The sequence below is a fragment of the Sturnus vulgaris genome, chromosome 16 (assembly GCF_052056855.1).
Source record: "Sturnus vulgaris isolate bStuVul1 chromosome 16, bStuVul1.hap1, whole genome shotgun sequence".
In the NCBI taxonomy this organism is placed as follows: domain Eukaryota; kingdom Metazoa; phylum Chordata; class Aves; order Passeriformes; family Sturnidae; genus Sturnus; species Sturnus vulgaris.
Window position 1 is genome coordinate 3,808,273 of NC_142258.1, and position 26,102 is coordinate 3,834,374.

The 26,102-nt window shown below is 41.7% G+C and overlaps 1 protein-coding gene across 1 annotated transcript in view; it reads right to left on the bottom strand.

Annotated features, from left to right (window-relative positions):
* SDK1 (sidekick cell adhesion molecule 1) overlaps nt 1-26,102 on the bottom strand; it is a 389,602-nt gene that overhangs the window by 135,585 nt on the left and 227,915 nt on the right. Inside the window, exons 6-13 of the mRNA XM_014870500.2 lie at nt 22,260-22,371; nt 21,124-21,314; nt 12,605-12,688; nt 7,297-7,491; nt 6,001-6,117; nt 5,582-5,749; nt 2,749-2,851; nt 1,482-1,658 (exon numbers count right to left, since the gene is read on the bottom strand). Coding sequence (XP_014725986.2) covers nt 1,482-1,658; nt 2,749-2,851; nt 5,582-5,749; nt 6,001-6,117; nt 7,297-7,491; nt 12,605-12,688; nt 21,124-21,314; nt 22,260-22,371 — 1,147 coding nt within the window. The remainder of the gene's footprint in view (nt 1-1,481; nt 1,659-2,748; nt 2,852-5,581; nt 5,750-6,000; nt 6,118-7,296; nt 7,492-12,604; nt 12,689-21,123; nt 21,315-22,259; nt 22,372-26,102) is intronic.

Here is a 26,102-nt window from a genome sequence, read left to right on the forward strand (position 1 = left end):
TAGATTCCTTTAATTCCTCCAGGAAAAACAGGAGATGGGCGATCAGCAACAGAACATCAAAGGAAGTAGAGATGCAGGATTAAGAGGCAGTTCCAGTGCATGGAGAGCCAGCCAACACAGCTGGAACAGCTGGGGTGCCTCAGCAGTGCACACAGGATGAGCCTCTCCCAACCAACTTCCAGCCCAGATTTTATGGACCACAAAAGAAGCTCTGCAGTGGTCAATGGGGAACTGCAAGTAAATCCAATTCCCTGTGCTGTACTGGGCTGCACAGGGCAGTTTTTGCTATTCAGCATTAGGAAACCATCCTGCTGCTGAAGTGTTTAGCACATATTTATAGCTTTGATTCAAAGTCCAAGCTTTAACATTCTTTTCAGTCTTTACTCTGTGATTTTTCTGCCCTCCATTCAAAAACCGCCTCAGAGAACAGTGAGCGTGGTTATGTAGCAGCAATATATTCTGAATTGTCTTCTGCTCTTGGATTCCAACCAGCAGTAAAATGCACTCCGGGAGGAGAGCTGAGGAGTGCTTAATTAGAAAAAGAATGTATGACCGCTCTCGGAAAATGGGCATCTGATGGAGCCTTGGCACTGTCAGAATGATGCTGTATCAAACAGCCCTGTGCACAGCAAATCTCAGAGGTGAACTCATTACACTGCCAGCCACACAACTGCCATCTTCTCAGAGACATCAGGCATGACCAGCAGAAACAGATGAAATTTTAGTTAAATTAAAGCATGCGGCGCTACTCGAGTAAATAAATAAATAAATAACTCTACATAAAACATTACCTTCTTTTTCTCATTTGATCTGCTCCATACATGTACCAAACCCACAGCTGTTGCTTTTAGTGATAAAAATAAAATGGAAGTGCACTTCACCCCAGTGGAATGACAGAAATAGAAAATATGGAACTATGTAATGACATTTTTATAATCCTTTTCCAGAACTGAATGGCACTTTAAACATTTTCTTGTTTTTATTTTTAAAGATCCATAGGAATAAAGAAAATCATACATAAAAATACTTCTTTCCCTGAAAAATGATGTATAAAGAGAATGCAAGAGTAAGCAATGCCCATCCAGGGACAAGCTATTCTGATAAATGTTTAACAGAGAAAAAATACTAAAAGGAAGAAAACATTTTCTTGTTTTCAAACCTTGGCATCACAGCACAGCACCTGTGCTTTATGGGAAATCCCTACAGCATGGGGTGATAGAAGGATCCAGGTTTAAAGGGACTTTAGGAGGTCTCTGGTCCAAACTCCTGCTCAAAGCAGGCTCAGCCATGAGATCCAAGCATTTCAAAGCAATTTCATTAGCAATGAACCAGCCCTAATTCTCCTTAAAAAAACCCCACACCAAAAAAAAAAAAAAATCAGAGCCGTTGCATCCCCACAGCACCTAGAATCAAATGCTAGAGAAATCCCTGAGGGTGTGTCTGAAAGGCAGGGTAGTGAATATTGAAGGTGGAGGACTCACATCACTTCCAGGCGAGCTGTCCTGGAGTCGTTTCCTCCGGAAGAAATGACCTCACAGGTGTAATCCCCGATGTCACCCGACCACGTCTGGCTGATCACCAGGGTCCCATCCTTCTCTACAGTGATCCTGGAACTGCTGGATGGATTTATTACAGCACTGTCCTTCTTCCAAAGGTACCTGAGCATTACAATGTTTCAGTTATTGATTACTCGTAGGAACACCAGAACTGATTTATTTTAACTCTGCTGGAAGGGATCAGCTCCTGTCATCACGTGTTAAAAATGACAGGCCCCTGCAGCTACACTCAAGAGCAGTGCCTTTTACAAATTTAAGTTTTAGATCAAGCGATCAGAATGAAAAATGTAATTCCATCCAAGATATTATGTGTTTTACAAGGAAAAGATGGAGTACTCAAAAATGTCCAAGTTCTTAAGTTCACCCCCACCAGAACATTAACTCTGCAGTTAATGGTGGGTGTTGGCCCAGCTCTGCCAAGGCTCTGTAACATTGGGCTGCCAGGATCAGAAACTTGTTGAAGGTTTGCTAAAGCTCATATATCAAAAACACACCTCCCAAATGCCACAGAGGTGTGGAGAGCCCTCAGACTCACAATTTCCCACCTCTAAGTGAAATTTTTATACCCATATTTCTCTTTCCAGAGTTCTTTCTGTAGGTCACCCTTCAAGCACTCTCCAAGCTCTTCCTTGCATTTTATTTCATTTATGTTGCTTTCAGACTACATTAATTTTCATGGCAAATTTATTTTCAAGTTTTGAACTTCCTCTAAATACTCTAATTCAAATTTTAATAGCCCAGACAAGTTCTGGTTTTCTTTACATAGCTAGAACAGACTATAAGCCCAAGTTATTGAGTTGTTTCCAAAAACATGGGCATCTCTGGTGTGGCTTTTATGCACCCCAGAGTAAACACTTCTGAAATCCTATTCCTTCTCTTTGGCTTTTACTCTCATTAAGTATCAGCCTCTGACAAGTTGGTTTTATTGATAGTGTATTAACCTTGACAGTAAAATCATGGAAGGCTATATTGAAGTCATGAAGTGGAACATAGCTCATTGTAAATAATACATAAGGCTGAAATGGAAGATGGGATTTATGTGATTAATGATACAGTGTACAACCTTATAATGCAGTAATCAGGGGTTTGGTGTGAAAATCTGGGGTCCCGAAACTTTTCACCTAATGTTATTCATGCAGCTTATAAAATTAAGCTGGGATAAACTACACAAACGAGAAGTGACACCACGAACCTGATTGAAATTCTGGGGTCGTGGGTGGCCTCGCAGCGCAGGGTGGCTGTGGTCCCTTTGATCACCGTGCTGTCCTCAGGAGGGTGGACAATGGAGGTGCGATCTGCAAGGAGCACAGGGCACAGCTCAGGTGAAATTAGAGCCTTTTGCCGTGGTGTCTCAGGTTGCAATACAGACTGTGACCAAAAGTTTGTATTCTATCACCATCTGTTGAAAACAGGTGGGGCAGTGATCCTGATCTCTGTGGGAGATACTCTCTGCTAATGGGCCATCAGATAAAACCAGGTGGGGCAGTCATCTTTATCTTTTCCATAACCCATCCTTCTTCCAGGAGACATCTCCTGTTAATGGCCATGGACTCCCACTGCATGACTGATAAAAAATTCCATCATCCCACTGGGAGATGCTCCACCCAGGGGGAGGAGCCAAGCATTGCCTACCCAGATAAAAACTGAGATTTGGAACATCAAGCAGCCTTTTTCCACTGGATCCCAGAGGAAAAACCAGACCTTTCCACATCATCACTGGAGCTTTGGAGGAAAACTGCACCTTCTCCAGGAGCACTGCTTCAACTGAACCACATCTGTCACTGCAGGAGGATGCAGCCACCATTTAATGGGACTGCACCAACACCCTGAGTGACTGATGGGGTGTCAGGTTGTATTCTGACTCTGTCAGTGTTTTGGGGTTTGTTCTTTGTAATACTGTATTTCTATCTTAATTTTCCTAGTAATGAGCTGTTATTCCTATTTCCATATCTTTGCCTGAGAGCCCCTTAATTTCGAAATGTTTATAATTTGGAGGGAGGGGGTTTACATTCTCCATTTTAAAAAAGAGGCTCCTGCCTTTCTTGGCAGACACCTCTCATTCAAACCAAGACACGTGGCTATTCACTGAGGGCAGCCACCTGCTCATTCAGAGCAAGCAGGACACTGCTCTTCAAGGCTCCCCTCCCTCTACAGACACTGTGACACAGCTGACAGCTGTGGGGGGCGGACAGGCACAGCAGCACAGGGCACAGGTTGAGCCCAGATGAGAGGAATGGTAAAGCTCTCTGAGCTCTCCTTTGGCTTGTGCAAGTGTCTGTGGCAACTCCCTAAAGTCTTAACGAGTGTGTAGAAGCAAACACTGAGTCAGGAAATGAGGAACACTGTCTGGAGCGGAAAAAAAAAACCAAACAAGAACAAGGAAAATCTGTGCAAAGAAAAATGCACTTGAAAAATACTGAGAAAGAGGTAAACTTAAATAGCACCCTACAACTTCATCAACTCCAGGACAGTGGAGGAGCTCCTGGAAGAAAAATCTCCCATATAAGAAAGATATGTTGTTTACTCAAATGTTTCAGAACATCCTTACTCGAGCCCCTCCTGGAGGCTCAGAACACAATAATTGCTGTAACTACAGCAACCAGATCCGGTGTGAAAGATCCCCATTATGTGTCACACACGGGAACAGCAGCAGAGAGCATCAGCTGAGGCAGGGAGACAACCAGGATGAGCATGGGAGATATGTGGATAATGTTAATAAGTCCCAAACCCCTGCAGAGATAATCAGCATCTACTGTGATACACATGCACAAGAAGGGACCATCAGCAAAATCAAAAGCTGACTCTAAATAGCATGAGATTTTTAGCATTACTCCTGATGTACCTATGTAAGACTTCTGGCTTTCTAATGGTGCTGTTGCTACACAAACATTAGGTTATATTCACTTTTCCTCCCCTCATGCAGTACAATGAACAGGAACTACCTTTAGTACCTGTGAGAACCATAGCATTGAGAATTAATAGGATGGCTCTCCTTTGCTTGATCCATACACCTGGATATCATTCAGTTTACACCACCCTGATATTTCTACAAGTCTATGTTGTTAATAAGACATAAACACAATGGCCAAATGACAGAAATACACAAATACATTACAGTTACTGCCAGAAATGTTTTCAGGTATTCCTGAGTTCAAAAGGAAAAATGTGACTGATTTAGCTTGCAGAGTTTGGGGATTAATAAATGCCATATATGCACCACACATCAGCAGCAAAATCAGTACTTCGAGTGTTGGAGAGGAGAGAAGGCCACAACATTTCTGTATTAATTGTCATCATTTTCATTATTTTCAGTTGTTCTTAGTCCCTGCTCAGGGATCATTATTTTGTACCTTGAGCAGTAACAACCGTGTTACACTTCAGTTGAACTCACTTAGAAGTAACACAGGTGAACCTCTTGGATCAGACTCACTTCCCCAACAGAAGAAATAAAAAAAATACAGAGATCAAGGGAAAATAGTGAATGACAAAACCATTTCATGGGATGCTCTGTCCCACACCAGTCTGTAGTGTGAGGGATTAGCTGAAATCTGCTGCACTTTGATTTGGCTTCCAACAGCACCCAGAGCCACAAAGAATACAAAAGTGTGAGGAAAATCCTATCTGTTGTGACTGTGGCCACAGCCTCAGTACCAGCATGGACTGGTCTGTGCTGCCTGCAGGCTCCTGGAGGCAGAAACCACCTGCAAACAGCCAAATCTACAAGTTAAAAGCTTGGAGCTGCAATGCGAGACGCCAAAGCAAAACCTGAGTAAAACTCTAATTGTGATTGAAGCTCTATTTAAATACACTTCCTTTCACAAAATAGAGATTTATATGCATAATTCTCCAAACAAAAGGGGTATTTGTGATAGGCTTCCTAAAATAGACACATTATTCCTATTAAATCATACAAGTAACTCTATTAATGAGAAAAGCATAATTACTTATGAAAATTTCCTGAGCGTACAACAAAAACTGATTAATACTTGATTAAAGTTAGACTTTAAACAAAGCATTATCCTTACTCCACACTGTCAGCATCACAAAAGCATTCAGAGCTCCTTCAGAGTTGGCTGCACAGCAAGTGTAATTGCCAGCATCCTGCAGGAACACGGGCGTTATCTGGAGCCCTCCAGACTCGAGGAGAACGAAGCGAGGAATCTGCACCGAGCCACTGGCTAAGATCTGCTCTCCTGAAACACACGGGGGGAAGCAGCATGGTTAGTGTCAGGTAGGCTCAGGGATCAGGGACTGCAATTCCAGCTCTTCCAAAATGTCTCATCCTGCCCAGGCCAGCGGGTCATGATGTCCCCACAGCGAACCTGCTGCTCCTGGGGCCAGGGGAAGGGGGAAAGAGGCACTGAATGGATCTACACGATCTCAAGAACAGGAATGGGCAGGAAAACGTGGATTACAGCTCTTCTACACATTAATAACTGGCTACCTTTCTTCCAGGAGATGGCAGGTCGTGGAGCCCCTGAAACTTCACAGGTCAGCACTGCAGTCATCCCCTCGGTGACTGTGGTGTCCTCCGGGGGCTGGATAAAGGCTGGCTTGATGTCTAGAATAAAAAATTCAAACAAACTCAATGGCTCACCTCTCAGAAAGATCCTTAAACTATTACCGTGGACTACTTTACATCCACTTTTATAGAGCTGATCATGGAGAAGGACATGACAATAAGACATGAAAACCTTTCAGCAGTGACTGTAACCTTTTCTTATTCATCTCCCAGGAATTGCCTAATCCTGTTTATTACCTACACAGAAAATAAAAATCTATCAGTGCTTGTACCTGTACAAGTAAGACAGGTTAAAGAAAAAGGAAGATAAAGCTCAAAATGAGTGTTTGGGGGGAACTTAAGAAATCTAGATAAACAAAACTATTTTCCTTCATCTTCATAATAGAGTTCTTTAAGATGAAAAGCAACTTGAAAAAGGCATTAACTTTGAAACTTAAATGTCAGCCAAAAGAATTTAGAACCTGAGCCTTATCCAAGACATTTTCTAAGTTTCTTTCTCTCTTATTTTCCCCCAGTTGCATTTTATTGCAGTTTTTTTCCTGCAGTTTCCTAGATCTATATTGAACTGGGACTGATTTATTTTCTGAGGCCAGCAGAATTCTGGTCAGTATGTGAAAAGTGCTCTTGGGCTAAAAATCAGCTTCCTGAAGGGAAGTTTAATATTGCAGAAATGACTGTTAATAATCACTGTTAAAAGAGACTACTAGGATTTGTAATTCTTCCATAGAGAAGCATGCACTTCATTAACAAAACCATTTAATCTGACTTCTCGGCCAAAAAAGACATTTCACTTGAACTTTCTTTCTTTTCCCTGACCAAATGCAGTTGCAGACAAAGGCAAATAAAATGATAGCATGCACAATCATGAAGCAGTAACTCAAGTTCAGAATAGAATTACATTAGAGCAGAAATATAAAGGAAAGATAAAAGCATTTCACAATTTTTTTTTCTTTTCACTAAGACCTCTTTTTGCTGTATGAAATAGGGGAGTTCACCTCAAGCCAAGCTCTCCTGATGTCATGGAGAGCTCTTCCACACCATTCAGCAGATTGTGCTGAGGGCACAGGGGCATTTTGGGGCTCCTTACAGCCGGGGCAGCAACCCTTGACAAGAAATCAGAGTTGTGTGGGTTGAGCTAAAGCAGGAGCAACGTGATGGGAGCGGGGCCACCTCCACGAATGGCACCTCCTGCGCCCCGTGCCACCTCTCCTGACTCACTGGTGACATCCAGGTAGGTGTAGGTGTGGATCTCCCCAGCCTGGTTGCTGGCGAAGCACTGGAAGATGCCGGCGTCCTGCGGCCGCGGCGCGTGGATGCGCAGCCCCCCGCTCAGCAGCACCTTGTACCGAGGGTTCTCCAGCCTGCTGAGGGGAACTGAGTCCTTGTACCACACCAGGGTGGGGATGGGAACACCTGCTCAAACAAAAAAAAAGTCACTGCTAGTCTTTGCAGAGCATGTTTTAGGTCATATCCCTGTTTTCCCGTCGTTCTACGCCAATAATTTGTATTTTTTTTCCAAGCTGCTTTAGATAAATGGAGGCTGCATCTCACATTATCAATGGTAATAACACACTGTAGGACATGAGGGAATAAAACCAGCAAATACTAAAGGGGAATGTTGAGAAAACATGTTATCAAATTACTTTCTTCGCCCAATCATATTTCATGCTACTACAAAATAAGATTTGGAGCAATTTCATGTTGAAAGCCAGAATCACGCTCCTTAAACAGCAGCAGTGTGGTAATACAGCCAGTCTGTAAGACTGCTCCATCCCAAATAAGATTCCTCTGTGCTTCTGTAGCTAAGATAGCTGAAACACAAAGGAAATGGCAAATTACACATGAAAAATGAAGTGCTCACATGGCTGTACTTGAGTCCCAATTTAGCAGCTTAGTTTGAGCCGATGTACAAACAACATATTGCCAACAATAGGATAGCTTTAAATTATTATTATTTTTATTCAGTCTCAAGCTTCACCTGCTATTTGAAAATAACAGGCATAAAGAGAAATAAAATTCCTAGCCTAGATAAAACTTACAGTCCCATTTATTCCTGTTTTCTTTCATGTGCATGTTCCACAAACCCTGACACAGTTATTTCACACATATTTTTGTTGCTGTCATGTCCCCGTCAGCTGGGATGAAGTGGTTGTAAATTTATTTACACAAATAATGTAGGATTCTCTTTTTCTCAAGAGATGTCAGGGGCCTAGAACAGTCTTAGACAGTTCTCATCCCACTGCTCATATCAGACAATATTTTATCTTTACATCCCAGAAATCCCTACTGGACCAAATGCTGGGGACTCTGTGCAGAGATCAGAAGTGAGGCAGGTATTTTATTACATGATTAGACAACCACTGAGTAATGAAGATTGGAAAAGACCTCCAAGATCATCACCTTCCTGGGCATTCCCTTCCAATACCTGACAACCCTTTCTGAGAAGAAATGCTTCCCGATGTCCAGCCTGACCCTCCCCTGGCACAGCTTAACACCATCACCTCTCATCCTGCTCGTTTCTCCCTGGGAGCACAGCCTGGACCCCCATCTCACAGTCAGGGAGTTGTGGAGAACAAGAAGGTCCCTCCTCATCCTCCTTTTCTCCAGCTGAGCCCCCGCAGCTTCCTCAGTCCCTCCTCACAGGATTTACACTCCAGACCCTTCTGTTCCTATCCCTGGACACGCTCCAGCCCCTCAGTGCCCTTCCAGAACTGGGCGCAGCACTCGGGGTGGTTTTGAACACTTTTCACTTAAAACCTCAGACCTACACAATCTCTTGTGATAAGGTAAGAGACCACAAACTTAAATTCACGGGTGAGTGAAATTTGCCCAAATCGAGAAGTGGTGTCACTGAAGCATGGAGGATGGGATGTCACTGATGAATTGAGCATCTGCAGACAATGAATTTCACTGCAATGCTGGCAGTCACTTGATGTTCTGAGAGCTAAAGTGCCATGGGAAGATCTATATAATCATCATTATCATTTTAAAACTCCCAGAGTTAAATACTACTGTGTTATGCTTCCATTCACATCTTGTCTCAGTGTACTTATTCTCTTTATACAGACAAAAGCTGTATTAACTCTGGAAAGAATGTACAAACAATGTATGGAAATGACTGGAAAACAACATCCAATTGTTGTTGTTACTTTTATAAACACGTATCATTTACTTCAATCACCTCTGATGCTTTTGTTCTGCTGATAAAATAAAATGTACTCATAATGCAGATAATAATCTCAGGAAGAAACCCACTATGTAGAAGTGCATTGTCTGATAGAGAACAGACGTGATGTAGGAGCTTGCAATAGGCATAATTTAAATTTCATACAACAGCCCATATACAGAATTAGCGTAAATTTCAATGTTCACAATTCTCAGTGAGAGTGTTATTCATCTCTTGAAAATCCTCCTGGGCAAATACAAATTATCACTGAGTAATGAAGAAACAGATGATGCAAAATGGAATAGTTCTCCTGATGCTGAGAAGCCTGGAAATGATTTCAAGTTTAAATAATAGCAACTCCATTTTCCCACACATTAGACTTGATAGGCACCAAGGAAATAATGAAATCCTGCATTCAGAACACTCAAACCTTTAACACTGGTGTCATTCCATAAATCCCATTCTACTAACAGTATTGGCAAACCTTCTAATCCTATAATCACTGTGAGATACACCTTCCTATCACCAACTCAGCTGACAAACTGAATATTACCATCTCTATTTCTCTACTTTTCAGTTACGGGTATCTTCCTCCACTCAAAGTTATGAGTCTGAATAATAGGATCTTATCTGAGCACTCTGATGCCTGTCAGCAGCATTCATTTGGGCTTTAGTGATCTTCCCAGAGAGATTTGTCTTCCAAGTTGTACACACATTCTCTTCTAATTTTGCTACCTGTTTGGCAGTAAAAATAGTTAAACCCAGCTTTTCTTCTCTTCTTCTACCCACCCCACAACCTTTCCTCTCCACACACTCCCCAAAGGAATTCTGCTTCTTTTCTTCTCTAAACTTCTGGTGAAAAAATTATGAAGAGAAGAAAACACTTTAAAGACCTTTTGCACTCTGCCTTTCTGAGCAGTATTGGCTTCTCAGTCCTGCTGCTTGTGAGGTGAGAGCAGCCTAAAAGACTGGCCATAATAAAGAAAATAATAAATAAATGAAATAACCTTATTTCTCAGTTGCATGCCGCACTATTCATTTTTCACAGACAAATTAATCTAGTTTCAGGGGGGAGAATGGAAGGCAGGAAACAAGAGACACTGGTTCTGGCTTTGCCACTTCTTCTGTAACCTTGGGCAAATAACTCATGGAACCTGAGGCTCAGCTCCTCCATCTGTGAAACAGCTGCTTGACTCTCTGCCAAATTTAACTTAAGAACCTCGATGAAAGACTCAGAATATTCACTGTGTCATCTTTGTTATTTATTTTTTACTGCCTCCTCTAGATCCCACTGAGCTACTGGGGAATCCCCAAAGCTTCTCTTCCATCTACTTCTCTAAACAGGTAGAACTGAAGTCCAATTAACTGTGCTCCCCAGACACCATCACCACTGCCTGCAGCCCTAAACTTTCCACAGGCAAATAAGAAAGAGCATTTCAAGGAAAGCCATTGAACATTCAGGCAGCATCAGCCACTGCTGGAAGATAAACAGCAGAGCCTGGTTCTTGTGGCCTGATACCCTGAAACTCCATTACAGGCAGCAGGTCGCTGCAAGTTGCAATTTTATTTACAGTTAATCTCTGCTTATACTGTGAAATTAATCTGTCTCTCACACATCCATAGTGCACGAAGTCTTGGCAAATGGACTTTGTGCACAGGACCTGATGGGGCTGGGGGAAGTACAATCTCTCTTCCATTTGTAGCAAAGGTAGAAGGCAGCTCTGCAGTTTCCCCATGCTTTGTTCTCCCACCTCAGAGCAGGGAGGCAGAAATCTTCATTTACTCTCTGCTTAAGTGCTGGCAGTTGCCAAATTTGTGTAATAATGGATCAAAATGCCTCTATGTTTAATTCTAGTACCTGCCCCCTTATATGTGTTATAGATACTCAACAAAATAATCCACCAGGAAACAGGTTTCCATGCTCCTGCACCACATTCAGCAGCAAATCAGATGTGCACTACAAGAGTTGAACAGAAATAATTAATTTTGTCTAATAAGGGTTCCCATATCTCCACTGAGAATGGTTATGAGTGCCCCATTAAACCCCTTAGGAACTAAACTGCTCAAAGCAGGACTGAGGGTGGAAGGAAGAGTTGAAGTTAACCTCAGGTTTCCCTGATTCCTCCAGGTTTTGAGTTGGGTTGTCTTATTTATTTTTTTATTTTTAATTAATGAAAAAAATTTGAGACAGCAGATGGGTTCCTGGGGAGCTCCACTGACAGCAGGTCCTGCTGTGTTTTGCTCAAAAAGCTATTAATGAACAAGAAGACATTGTCTCTTATCATCTGATAGCTTCATTTCCATAAGAGCTTTTTGTAAGAGATCTCATCATAGGCTTCTGAAATTGCAAATCAACCAGAACACCCTCAACACACACACTTGCTTATCACACAGTTTGCAAAGATTCCTTTCAGAAAAGCAGTGCTGACTCTTTCCTACAATAAAACACAGGGAAAAAATGCTTAAATCATACTGGCAATAACACAATCACGCAGTAAAAAATGTCTTTATTGGCTCTGATTTGGAGGAAGGCACCACACAAATAAGCTGTTTGTTAGGTCTGGGTGCTTTTTTAATCAGAGAAGTGATCTTTTTCCCTAAGGACCTCATGGCATTTTATGTGTGCTGCTTCTTAAACTCAGCACCAGGGAAAGTGAGACAACAAATGTTCAGTCCCTCACCAGAGTCACGTAGAAATTTGGTGACTTTGAGAAACCTGCTCTAAACACGTGATGACAATGTCTCCTACCTTACAGGTGGGACTGCATTTCTGTGGAACTCAGCTTGAAACATGATTTTAGTCAGGTGGAATTCTAGACATTCAAAGCCTTTTGTATTAATAAACCACCTACCAATTAAAAACTGCCTGTAATAATCCTCCTGCAGATTTCATAAGTGCATTCAGATGTCAGAGTTGCTGACATTTCTATTCACTATAAAAATTCCCTAAGTTTTAGAAGAAAGGGACTGTTGAAAATAAGGACTGTTTGCATTGCAAATGATGGGTTCCATAACCATGCTCTCCCCTCAGCCCATCTTCTGGATATTTAAATCTCTTCTCTAGTGACAACTCTGAAGCACAGGCAGGATCCCACAGCAACAGGAGCAGGACGTGCTCCTCACAGACAAACATCAACGTGCCAACATTATTCCAAATTAAACTAAATTACAAGAACCACCCAATTCCCCAAGGGGAAAGGCCAACCCTGTTGCTTGTATATGGGACCTGTGATAATCAGCAAAAACACAGAGACTTTTAAACATGAAAAGCTTACAAAGATGGTTTATACAAGTTAATTTCTTCAAGACTGGACATACATATGCCATCAACCCAGGCTGGAACAGTTTTTTTGCACTCACCCATGGCCTGGCACAGGATGTCCACGTCCTTCTCCACCTCAGCCAAAATCACACTCTGGGGTTCAGCCGTGAAATACGGAGGTTCTTGGGGAAAGCAAACAAAAGTCAACAAGCAAAGCACAGCAAAGTGAAAAACATTCATCACAGAATCTCTCCACAGGTGGTGTTTGATATAGGGGCTTACAAACTGATTCGTTTGTCCAAGTTGGTCTCTCTGTGGAGGTGGGGTTTTTTTTTGGTAGTAAAAGCAGCATAAAAAAAAAGAAGCCTGACAATTTTTGCTTTGCTGAGTAAGAATTCCAGAATCGAGTCAATGGAAGATAAAGATTTAGGGGTCTGAACTGCAAATTAATTCTCAGAGCAGGGCCTACTTTTCATTTTATAGGACTGAATCATGGAACATGTTAATTTTTTGCTTAGAAAGGCCCTCCCGAGAGGTTTGTAAAGGATTTTATTTACAATGTAGCATTTAATAGGATCGTTTGCTTCAGTATCTAGACTGCATTTCACCTCAGCAAGGGATGAAGCATGTCAAAGAAAGTGCCATAGCATGTCACAGAGTCAATATCAGAGGACAAGTGCAGCATAATTAAAAGAAATTCCTCTCAACTGTTTTATTTCGTGAAAGCAAACAGATTTAATGCTTTAATTGAAGTTATAGTAATAATCATAAAAATCCCCACTTTATCATTAGGGCTAAAGAAAAGATATTAGATGTTTAATTAAACAAAGACCAGACTGCAGAAATTGCAGAGTGTGCTGGCATGTAACTCTTTCTTCTATGCAGCATAAAATTGAAGAGCATCATGTCAAAGTCCCAGAGGCACTAAGGTTGCAGTCATTATCATGGTAACTAAAGACTGTCATAGTTTGTTCAAAGCAATTATCATCTGAGTACAGCTTTTAGAAGGATTTTACTTTATTATAAATACAGTTCTCTTGTAGCCTAACTAAACTCACTGGAAAGTTTTAGAAAATACAGAAAAGGCAGTGTAAGTAGCTTGTGGAACTGAGTTATATGTATTTCTATTTTAAGGAAATCGAGTATGTTTAAAAATATGTAGGAAGCTGCAAGATCCAAGTTTATCTGAGCTGACCTGCTCTCAAATCTCTTCAACAAACACGACTGGAAAAAAGGACTTGTGGTCATATTATTACTAGGGCATTTAGTAAATATAACCAAAATCATACAAAAATATCCTGCAAAATCTTGTTGCTACCTGCAGTACAGCAAGTGTGGCTGTCATTGCACAGGGGTGACATCAGGAGGCACCAGGTTAGAGCAAAACCTCCCCTTTCCCAGCAGTTCTTCCCTCTCACTACAATAAAATACTTGCTTGGGTGTACAGAACTGGGGTCTTGTCTGAGCACCAATGGATATTACAATTCTGTATTCATTCCAAATAAAGCCAATCAATATTAGTCTTCAGCACGCCATGCAGGGGAGGAGGGGAGGTTGCAAACAGCCTGGAATAGTTGTTTACCCAGCAAAACCAATAAAAACAAGCTACCTGATTTATTATATTCTAATAATATACATGTGTTAACATTATTGATCCTCACTGCCTAAATATAAAGCTATTAATAAACATGCATAATAAGCTGTGATTTATTGCATATGATCTCATGCGTTAATCTCAACAACAAATTGAAAAGCTGAACATTTAATTGAAATTCACCGATGGCACACACTTTGACATGTTTGATCAGCTAAGTTGCTGAGTCCTCTGCAATTCATCTAAGTCCCTGTTTTCACTCTGAGCACTCTCCTTCCTCTCACACCATCCTCCAAGCCCTGCCTGGTGTTTTCCTTGTGCTCCATTTCTCTGGATGTTAACTTTTGAATTCCCAAACTTTCAGTGCAGTGTCCTTATCTCTGTGTCCTGTCTGTGGTCACACAGGTCAGCGTCCACATGTCCATCTCTCAAAATAAAATTTGAATCTTTTATTCTTTGGAAATTTGATGTGACTGTGAGGTGAGGACAAAGCAGCACTGGGCCAGGAAAGCATCCAGACACATATTCACAAATCTTCTAAATCTGGGCTTCCTCTGTGAATGTTTTTCTAGTCACTGAGGTTCATCTTCTGCTTAGGGAGGTCCTGACTGCACCTTTCCTTTTATAAAGGATTCTGCCCTTAACGGGCCAATCTCTAAACTTGGCAACCTTCAGCCACTCTCAAACTTTCTCCTGGATCAGCACCATACTCACACACCAGCAATAAATTTACAGATTTATCTTCACCATGGGCCTGCAGTCCAGCTACAAAGCATTTAATGTGACCTCAAAGATGCTGGTGGTTCCATGACCTCTGTTTATGTGCTGCTGCTGCTGCACAGCTCCTGCAGTTACACCTGGCATATTTACACAGTTGGCTTTCCCAATGTCCCTCCCAAAATCCTGACCTGCAACCTGTGCTCCTTCCTTCAAATTGCACACAGGCTGTTTGTCACCCCCAAAGAAACTTCTGACATTACGAGATGCTTAGGGGAGCAGGTATCAAGCAATGAATTATGTGACAAGAACCTGCAGTCAGTGACAACTGTCACTCAGCAAACGGGATGTGAGGTTATAAAAAGAAGACTCACATCAGTTTTTCTGAAAGAAGCAGAGAGAAACAAAAGCAGGCAAGACAGAAAAAGAGCAGGAGCAGCAGAAAGATGCAATCTAAAGGCCACAGGCAGATCCCAGAGGGCTTCTGGTGCCAACAGATTTGATTTCTAGTCTTGAAGCCCAGACTCACCTTTTCCCCCAGACTAAAGCCTGCTGAACTCTGTTCACAGCCACTCCAGCAGCTGGAAGCACTTCCAAATGCTACACCTGACACAGGGAGCACAGCTGCCCACAGACAAGTCAGATCCTATTCTTGAAAGGCAAGCACTGATACAGAAAACCTCCAGGAGCAACTCTGCCATGTATGGCCTGTACTGACTAAAGACTGAGACCAGCCTGGGTGGGATGACAAGGATGACTGATAAGGGATTTCTGGAAGATCCAGAACAGCACATGGACAACAGCACTGTGGTAAGGTCTAACATGTGGGGAAAACTAGCCTTGGTAGTGCAAGGAATGAGGGAATTCCAGGAATATTGGTGTAGGGATATCAGGAATATTGGTGTAGGTTCTGAGGCAAATAAGGGAGTGATTTCATACAGAACCTCAGAATGGCTGGGGTTGGAGGATCCCCTGGGGATCCAGACCAAGCCCCCTGCTAAAGCTGGTTCATGCAGGGCAGGCTGCAGGTGTGTTTTTACCATCTCCAGAGAATGACACTCCACAACCTCTCTGGGAAGCCTCTTGCAGTGCTCTGTCACCCTCCAAGTAAAGGACTTTGAGCTCTCCATGCAACTTTTCCACATCCCTGTGCCATTCACCAGCAGCATGGATGCTCTAAAGGTCCTGTGGAGCCAACAGAACTCAGGCTGTGGAGGAGACAGCTCCAGTTACACGTGCTGGGCAACTGAAACCTCAGCTCCTCTCTTTTCAGAGGTGTCAGATGTATCATCTGCACGTCAGGTTTTGTGCCCAAGGGCCTGAATGCTCAGCATTAACTGCAAGGGAGAAATTCAGAGTATCTGAATTTGGGTTGTACAGCACCTGGTGAATGACTGTCAGAAAAAGGCCATAAAAATGCAGCACTATTTATAGGGGTCAGATGGCATTCTGAGGGGGCATTCTGGCTGGCTCTATACATGACTCCACTGCATATTTATAAGGCTTGGTTTGAATCACACAGTATGAATGTAACATTTATTGTTGTAGGCAATAATCATGTGTCGAAATTTAATATGTGTGGTGAAATTATAACGTCTTCCAAAGACTGTAACATGCCAGACACAAGTCCCCACACACAGCCATTTTTAGGAATGACAGTAATTTGCTGGTATCAGGTCAAACATTCAAATTTTTTGGAAATTATAGAATCACAATGGTTAGAATAGGAAAGGACCCATTACTCTGAGTTCACCCTGCTGGCACTGTGTCGTGTGGCAATGAGAGCAGTCACAGCCCACATTAGGCTGAAAGAAATAGATACTGCATTGTTCAGATATTGTACTGTGTTTGACTGATCTTCACTAAAATGTCAAGTACAGGCAAGGGGGGGAAAGAGTATTTGAATATAAATGTGTGCTTTTAATAGTTGTTGAGGGTTTCGGGGGTTTTTTTGCACTCCAGACATCACTGGAAAGATGTCTCTCAGAAAAGCCCTTGGGAGCCTGCAAAATTTGATCCAGTTCTAACTTCCCTCTGTGCAGAGTTACATGGTCACTGATTTTAACATTCAAAAGATAGCAGTCAGCATCCATTACATACCCTTCAAGCTGCACTGGAGATGTGTGACCTAATCCTAGATACACACATGAAAGTCAGAAAGAACAGAGAAAGCCCCAGGGGCTCCTCCAAAGCTGAAATTCCTGCATTTCTCAGAAACTCAGGGCTGCATATTTAAGAGGAAAATTGAGCCTTCAACATGGAAACCTTCCTCCAGCATTACCATAAACTAATTTATTTGGTGAATATCTTCTAAAGGAAGAGGAACTGGAAGCTTGACAGCCCCTTGTAGGTACAAAGTCTGTGACTCCAGACAGAAGATCAGACTGGCCATGCTGGGAGAGAAGCCCCATTGTGGATGCAGGTACAGCAGCCTCCTTGGAGCAGGAAGTTTCTTTGCATGAATATCAGGTTGAAACAGAGAGAGATGAAAAGATCCGTGTGGTTTCTTGCTACCCCCACTGCGAGCTGCAGTCTGTGTGTTCTGAAATAACAGCCTGGGGAACACATGTCCTGTCTGCAGGGCTGAAAGGAGGAAGAGCTTGTTGGGAATAGCAGAGATAGAGCTGGGCTGCCCAGGAGTCCCACTGCTTCCCTGTGGGATAGGTCCTGTTGCATTTGGGCCCAAGGCAGAATGTCTGTGTCCATCTCAGAACCTCTGAGGCTTGACAAATCAAAAGCTGCCAATATTTCTTCCCTTTGAGCCTCAGGTGTGTCTGGGCGAGTTCGAAGACACTTTGTATTATAGTTTTCCTGAAAATTTATTATTTTCTTACACAGCAGATGAACACAGTCATTAGGATCTTCTCTTTAGTGCCACACATGAAAAATTCGTTCCACTGCTTTCAAAGAAAGCATCTGCAGCGTTTCCAAGTGTCTAAGCTGGAGCCACAAGGGCTGCTGATCCCAGAGGTCTGAGCACTGAGGTGCTCGTAGCTACAGAGGGAAATAACTTCTGCTCTGGCAGTTCTGTACACACAACACAAATTCCTGAGCAGCAGAAATGCACAAAGGAGACCCTTCAGCATCTGGACACTCCTGGAGAACAGGGAGGGACAAACTCCCCCAGTCCATGTCAGGCCAACACTGGAACTTTTCTGATGTGTTCCTGAATCCCGTGGTCCCACACAGCTGAATTCTCCCAAGATGAAAATAACATGTCTTGTAATGTTGATCTCTGGGCACAAAAATGCTCCAAAAGAAGGGAAGCTCTCTCCTCTGACTCTCTTTTATTCATTTGATTCCTTTTGACAGATCAACAAGGCTTCTTCAATCCTCAGTTCTGTACAACCACGCATCATGCCAGGTCCTTCTTTCTAATTGTTTTTCTCATTTTGTTCAGCTTTTACTTTCTGACTGCATTTAATTTAAAGAGCAGTTTGGATTTCATACAGTGGAAGAGTTTAGTTCCCCATTTTCTTAAGCTCCTAAAATTCATAATTTCCCGTAGAACAGTCACTTAAGAAATGACTATTGCCATTTGTCACTAAAACTTGCAGAAGTGGAGCAAAAGAATTTAAGATTATCTCAGCTTTCAAATTGGTTTGTTCATGGGAAGACTCTTTAAATTACTTAATCTTCAAACTGTTAGTGATAAAACAAATGTGCTCTTATCTAATCTGCAACAAATCTTTCCCAAACTGTTACTCTGCCAAGCGAGGAACATGATACCCTTTAAAAATTTATAACAACTGCAGCTAATAAAACCAAGGTTTGGAACCACCTCAGTTTATCTTTTCTGGAACAATATGAAGATGTCAGGGAGCTCTTTGCCATATTCAGAAGAAAAGTGCAGCAGCACATAACTAGAGGATTCTCTTCTTGTTTATGCTGTACTACTCTAATACATTGGAGATTCAGGTTTTTTGAATATTATTGTGATTTTAATTTACACACTGAGATATATTTTCAGAAACATTCAGATAAACTTCTCAGATAATACTGTAGGTCACAAATAGCAATTTGTTGAGTAGATGCCTTTGTGCTAAGTTTCACTGCCTTCTAATAGAGCTCTGGTCACCATCTGTTCCACACTCAAATTGTGTGACTTCTCTTAGCTGGGAAAGTCAAGCACTGATATATTTGGAAAAAAGCTTTGATTAACTCAGTGTTTGTGACATCTTTGATGCATCTTTTTATTGCTACCCCTATTCTACCTGTTAATAGCAATATATTTTTCTCTATTGATCCACAGAAGCTCTCAGCCATGCTATTGAGGGGCTGCATTTGATTTCTCCCATTCTGCAAACAAACCTCTTCTTTTAAGCCAATTTCCTTTTTCTATTCGTTGAGACCCCTCATTAAGTCCACACTGTGTTATTCTCCCAAGAAGTACAACTCATTATCAGCTCCCAATCTACACATCTACACTGCAAATATTTTATGCATGCAAATGGACAAGCATTCCTGATTCTCTCTAAGTACTGCCCCCATGGACTAGGAGAGATACACTGCAGAAAGCCTTAGGTTTGAATCTTGTCTGCACTTTCCTCTAGAACTCGTCCCTTGACTAATTAAATGACAGCCAGATCCACCCAAGAATTCTAAAGCTGAATATAAGTTATGCATTAACTACTAATCCTTTGATTTGGCTCCCTGTTTAGAATTAGAGATCCATCCTGCAAGCTCAAGAAACTCATAAATAAAGAAATCTATCAGGCTTTGCTGACACGTTGAGTAAACACCTGCATCTGAAGTGTCGTGTTCCATCAGAAGGAAATAAAAGTAATTGGTAACCAATTTGTTTCTGCTTTCTTTCATCTGCTTGTTCTTATCTACAGACCTTTTCATAACTTCATTCCCTGACAGCCTCCTAAAACTGGATAGGAAATAAATAAAACATTTAAAAATAAGAGAGTAGGTAAGCTACTAAAGCACTGCTAGTTTAATATGATTCCCCAGTGATAATTTTTTGGTTTTATTGTAACTGTATTTAAGAATCTTTTACATTAACCAAGAGGCTGCTTTAAGTATTGCATTAGGCTGGATCTGACATCACAGCAACAAAGGCAAACCAGCTACAATAAAATCTCATGAATAAGGAAAAGTTTAAACAAAACCTATAAATAAGTGAAATCCATCTCTGCTCCTTAAAGAGAAGGTAATAACTCCAAATAAGAGAGGGCAAGGAAAGAGACTGGAACCAAACTTTGTCCAGCAGACAATAAATATAACAGACACACAGTGCTCCAAATGAATCTGGAATGGACCTTTGCAGAGGGAAGAGCTGCTTCCTCACTTAACAGCAGATACTTCAAATTGCTTTAGCAGAATACAGATCATACAGCAGTCTTTAAAATCATATTTTCAGAAGGCTCAAAGATGTAAAGAATCATGGGCTGCATTCCCTCTGCAAAGCTCCAGGAGTGCACATGCCTGAACCCTGAGCAAAGCTGAGACTGGTGGCACTGCCAGGGCTGCAACCTCCCCAGGACACTCCCACAGATAAAAGCTTGACTTTTCACAATCATCTCTGGCTCAAAACACCTCAGTGTCCCTGGACTAAATCACCTCTTCTAGTCTAAAAGTCCTTAACCACTCCACACTGTGTGCACTGTGCTAACGTGCAGGATTTCAGGTATGTCAGGAACCACCATTTCCAAATTCCCACCTCCTCCCTACGGCAACACTCAGAGGGGAGGTGGTGGTGGAACCAGGCAGGGAAAGGCCAGCAATAGCCCCTTCAAAAGTGTTAATTCCAAAGTTTCCCTGGCAGCTGAAGGTCCAGCAAACAGAGCTGCTTTAATGGCATTTCCTTCCCCGTCCTGTTGCCCCAGCAATGCTCTGTGCCTGCAGAACCTCCTCAGACCCAACTGGCACTTGCAGCACACGAGACACAAGAGTGTTCCTAAAAGCCTTCTTTCAAAAATACAGGCACTTGACATATGAAAACTGGATGTAAGCAAGCCAGGAGTTAATCAGGATTTCATGCCCCTAAAAGCCAAGATAGGGAAGCTGCCCATTACAGATTTTACTACTGTATTTCTCAAAATTCCCATTAAATGTATAGTTTCACAGGGGATTTACAATCACAGCAGTGTTTAAAAAAATCTATTTGATGAATTTATATTAGCAGGGAAGAACTGCTGAATTAATTTGGAAGATAGCCCTCCTTCACCTCCTTTGTTCTGTTCTCTGAAGAAAGGTTCAAATGTAAGGTCAATGAAATATTAAGATATCAATTTTATTTCCTATTATACCACAACCCAGAGCCTTTTTTACTAAAAAACACATTGCCTTGAGAATTACCCAATATAGAAAGGAAAGCCTTTGCTCTTGCTGGTTCCTCTGTGCTCTCTCTGAGTTTGGCTTCACAGAAGTACATCCCCACATCAGCAGAGGTCGGGTTGGTGATGGTGAGGCGTCTCCCAAAGCTGCTGATGCCACTGGTGATCTGGATTCCATTTCTCTTCCAGGTCACACTCAGCCTCTCAAGAGGTCTGCAAAAAAATACAAGAATAAAATCATAAAGCATATATATTACAGAATAATCTCTGTGTGCATATATATATTTATACACATGAGGAATTTAATATTATAGATTATAAAACTTCTTTAAGTCTTCCTCTATCCCCAAAACACACTAGAAAGTAAATGCATGTATAACTTCTACACATCAAGGACTACAGACTACTCAAGTGGCATTATGCAAGTAGAGCTAATTGATACAGCAATAGAACTTAAGTGCTAATAATTTGATTTCTCCAAGCAAAAGGAGTAAATACTGCTATGGGAATCAGCTGCACGGGAAGTGCTTTCATTACAACTCAATTACCAAAACAATATTAATCATATCAAGAACATCTCTGCCCTCAGAGGGGAAAGTAAATCAGTTGGTCTTATCACCCAAGGACTTCCACTATTCACTTCTACTGAAATTCAATGCTATTCTAGGCCAACTAGATGGAAACACAGGAGGAATGTTGTGAATTCTGTATTACAGTGCATTATGAACAGCTGAACAATAATCACTGCAAAATGAGAGCGCCTGGAAAAATTACTTCATAGGAGATCCTCACTAAATTTATTTACTAGGAAGCATCAACTGTTCAACAGCATCACCTTTGCTGCTGATAGGCAACAGCTGAAATATTATTAACCCTCACCATAATTTTTTTCCTTAAGATAATGTCTGCTGCTTGAACAGCACTTCTTTGCCTTTCCGTGTGAGGACCAGGTGGGAAAGCACCTCTGCCTGTACCCCCATTTGGCCAGAAAAATCAATAAATTTAATTCAGTAAAGTTGGACAAACAAGATCACTCATAAGGTTTCTCACAAGAGCGAGCATCCCGCTTCAATCTCCAAATTAATAACAATAAAAAAAATGAAAACAACATCGTCTGGAAAGGACAGAGTGACAGCAGAGCTGTGCAGGTTTCCTTACCTGGCGCTGGCCACGCACTCCAGGGTGGCCTCGCTGCTCCCTGACACCACACTGGTGTTGTGTGGGCGGATGACCATGGCAGGAGCCGAGCTGTCCGAGGGGCTGGTGGCACCTGCAGGGACACAGACACACCTGGTGAGGCCCCGGTGACAGCCAGGGCTGTGACAGTGAGGATGCCACTGCTGCAAACGTCACCCTTCAGCCTCACCACAGGTTTGCACCTCCAGCTCCCTGCACTGCTCCAACAAACCCATCACCAAAACCCCACAATGCCCCTGCCCTCCACCCCACAATATTCTCACAGACAAGCAAATAAATTAAGCATCCTAAAGGTTTTCTATTGTTGAGCACTTTTATTTTTATCAAACACTTGCTGACTTATATTTTTAAGACCTTTTCATGTTTTGTTTAATCTTACCCCTTCCACACCATTTCAAAAGAGTCTGCCAATGCTCATGTTAGTTCTTTAAAAAGATTTTACACACTGGGGAACAAATACAAAATTAACAAAGCAGCATATCACAGCAACTTCAATCCCCTTTTCTTATCAGGAAAGTAAATAACCCAAATCTGTTACTCTTTTGTGAGGCTTCATACTGTAAATAATTTAGCTTATGCAACAGTCAGCAGACACTTAAAAAATGGTAAAAAGGCAGCTTGTAAATTTTCTCTGTATGCATTTAGTAAGTGAATTAAAATACCCATGTATTCACAGGTACTTTGCTTCAAGCAACTCATTTGGGAAAGAAAAATTAGCTATTTTTTAGCTTGAATAACAGAGTAATAAAATTTTCAGAGATATGGAAACCAATAAACAAATTACAGGGAGAAGTAATGAAAATAAAACTAAACTGATGGAAAAACGAGCCCGTTCATCAAATGTTTTCTGCACAGGAGCCTGGTCCATGCCCATTAAGCAGCATGGGAAATTGGGAAATTCGAGATATGGACCCTAAAATTTAAGGTATTTCCCTAAAGAACAGAAAATAGTCAGAAGAGTTTTTGCTTAGATCATAGCCAGCATGCCAAAAGCCATTTGACATTGGATTTCACTTGTTGGATAGACAAAGGCTTTGGTCATGGGGCTCAGATTCCTCAATGAAAAATCTTTTACCTTTGGATGTTTTTGTAATTGACAGCAGTTAGTGTAGTACAGGAGAGGGAAGCGTGGAGCATCGTTTTAAAATTTAAAGAATACCACCCACACTTCTGAATAAATTCAAGCATTCAAGAATAGTACTTAGAGTGTAAGCAGATATTTATTTCTTCCCCAAAATATGCTCTGTCAACCTGACACAGCATCTCTATGAAACACACACAGGATCTCAAAACACAAGCTGTTAGTAGGTTTTACACTTCCCTATCAACATTCCTGGAAATACCATGCCATCAGGTAGCAAATCAATTTTCTAAGATTTCCATGCTGGTCTTATGGGTATTCATAGCAGAAATTTTCCAGATAGTAATTAAAAAAAAAAAAAAGAAAACAAAAACTAACCAACCAACCAAACAAACAAAAAAACCCAGAAAACAAGAGCTGATCAGATTAGAAGCTTGTTACTGATGAGAAGAAATAACCTCAGCATCACTGCTCCCCACCACTTCTGCCCCAGATGAAGGTTTACAACAGTGAATGCTAAAAGATCAACAAACCAGTGACTAATTAGGCAGTAATCATTTCTTATCTCCATCTGGAAGAGAGGAAAACCACTTGTTTGACTTCTCAGCTCCCCACTAAAACCAGACAAAGAGGAGAAGTCAGCTTTGTTGTGACCCCCATCACCCCACAGGAGTGACCCTGTGTGCACCCAGCAGATAAGAAAGGAAATAAAAGTGCACATTCCCCATCCTGCAACCAGGAAAAGGCAGAGATTTCTCAGTGACTGTAACAAAAAATCTAAATAAACGATGTGTTTGTTGTTATTTTGTACCATCTCTAAAATAAATTATTAAAATCAGGCTCCTGCTAAAGGTTTTGAGTGTACTGATATTGGTGTGGGACAGAGGGCTCATCAAAATGGTCAGAACTTGGATTCCCAGGAATACACCTACAAAGATCAGCTACAGACATAACAAGCATATGGAGAAAACAACAAAATTTCCAAGTATCACCTAAACGGTACAAAGGCAGCACAAATATTCCTATTTTATATTCAAAGGCAGCTCAAGTTTCCCTTTGCAGCACCAAGAAACCCCTTCCCATAACTCACTCTGGCCTCAATCTTGCCAAATCAGCCTCCACAGGGACATTCCCAGGGCTCCCTTGGCAGAGGGCAGTTTGCAGCTTTGTTTTATGGCTAACTGAAACACCAAAAGTGGATCTTAGCTTAACTTTAGAGTAAAAATCTCAATAGGGCTGTAACTTGGGATGTGTGCCTTTAATAACTTCACCCTTTTGTAGGAAATCCACAGGTTGGGGTATCAGAGTAGCCAAGATCCTAATGGAGATAAGCAAGCCTGGGATTTTGTTTGGATGATGGGATGTGGTTGATCAGCTTTCCATCAGGCTGGGGAAAGCAGAAAATTATTGCAAATAATCAGATAATGAACAACTACCCAGACTTCCCAAGTTTCTCATCCTGCCTGTCAATAAAGCCACTCTATCCTTCTCCTGCTTCCACATGCACCACACAGATGTGATTTTACTTGACTGATGTTACACAAAAATCCAATGCAGAATGTCATTGTTAGCAAACAAGACATTTTCTTTTAAAATACTTTGTCGAAAACAATTGAATTTTTCTCCTTTTCACTGTTCTTTTTTTTTTTTTTTTTTTTTTTTTTACTTCATCAGACTTTTTGTTGCCTGAGCTTTCTAGCACTTTGCTGTTTCTGGCTTTTCACCACCTCTTCCTTCTCCTCCTCCCCTCCCTCAGTTTCTCTGCATTCATCTCTGGCCATTCCCCCCCCTTTTTCATCCCATGATCCCCTAAAGAAATTTCCCAGTGTTTCAGGACTGCTCAGTTTCTGATGTGTCCTTTAATTTAATGACTGAACCTCAGCTCCTCTGAAGGAAATATTAATTAAACTGAAATGGGAAAGTAACACAAATGCATATGGGAACAGAGCTACAGTGAGATGAATCCACTAATAGGGAACCACCACTCTCAGCTATATTCTACCTTTTTGGAAAGAAAAGGCCTCCTTTCCTTTCTGTCTGCTTTCTGAACCCTCCTCTCAGCTAAGAAAGCAAAGCAACATTAGGGGAAAACACAGACCCCAGAACTGGAGCCAGGGGATGCCTCACTAACTGGGGGGAACCCGTGGGAAGCTGCAGAGACAAGGGTGAGTGACACGGAAAAACACTTAAGGGATGTGCTCTTAATCTGATTTTAGCCCCTAATAGATGACTGGACAGAAGGACTGCCACAGGCAAGAGTCCTAATCCAACAAGGACTGTTCTCCAAAAGAGAGCTCACACTGCTTTATTTTCCTTTCTATCCATTTTTGCCACTGCTCTCCCAGCATTTCCAATCTCCTCTTTGTTTCTAAACGTTCTCATTTATCACTGCCTGAGCCACCACCAGCACCTACAAGGGCCCAGGACCTGCAGGGCCTTCAGGACTGACCCCAAACAGTTTTTGAAGCAGGACTGGGGGGACACCACAGACTTAGGAGGGAGTTTGTCCTCCAACCCTCCAGTGGTTGCCATCCTCAGCTGCTCATGGAACAGTTGAACTGCTGCCACTTGCAGATATTAAAGTAAATTGGCATCGATATTATGTTTTCTGTATTAAACTTTGGTGGGTTTTTTTTGTTTGGGCTTTTTTTTTTTTTTTTTAAGAGCCAGAAAAAGAGAAAAAAAAAATGAGACAAAAGAAAATGGAAAGGGATGAACTGGGT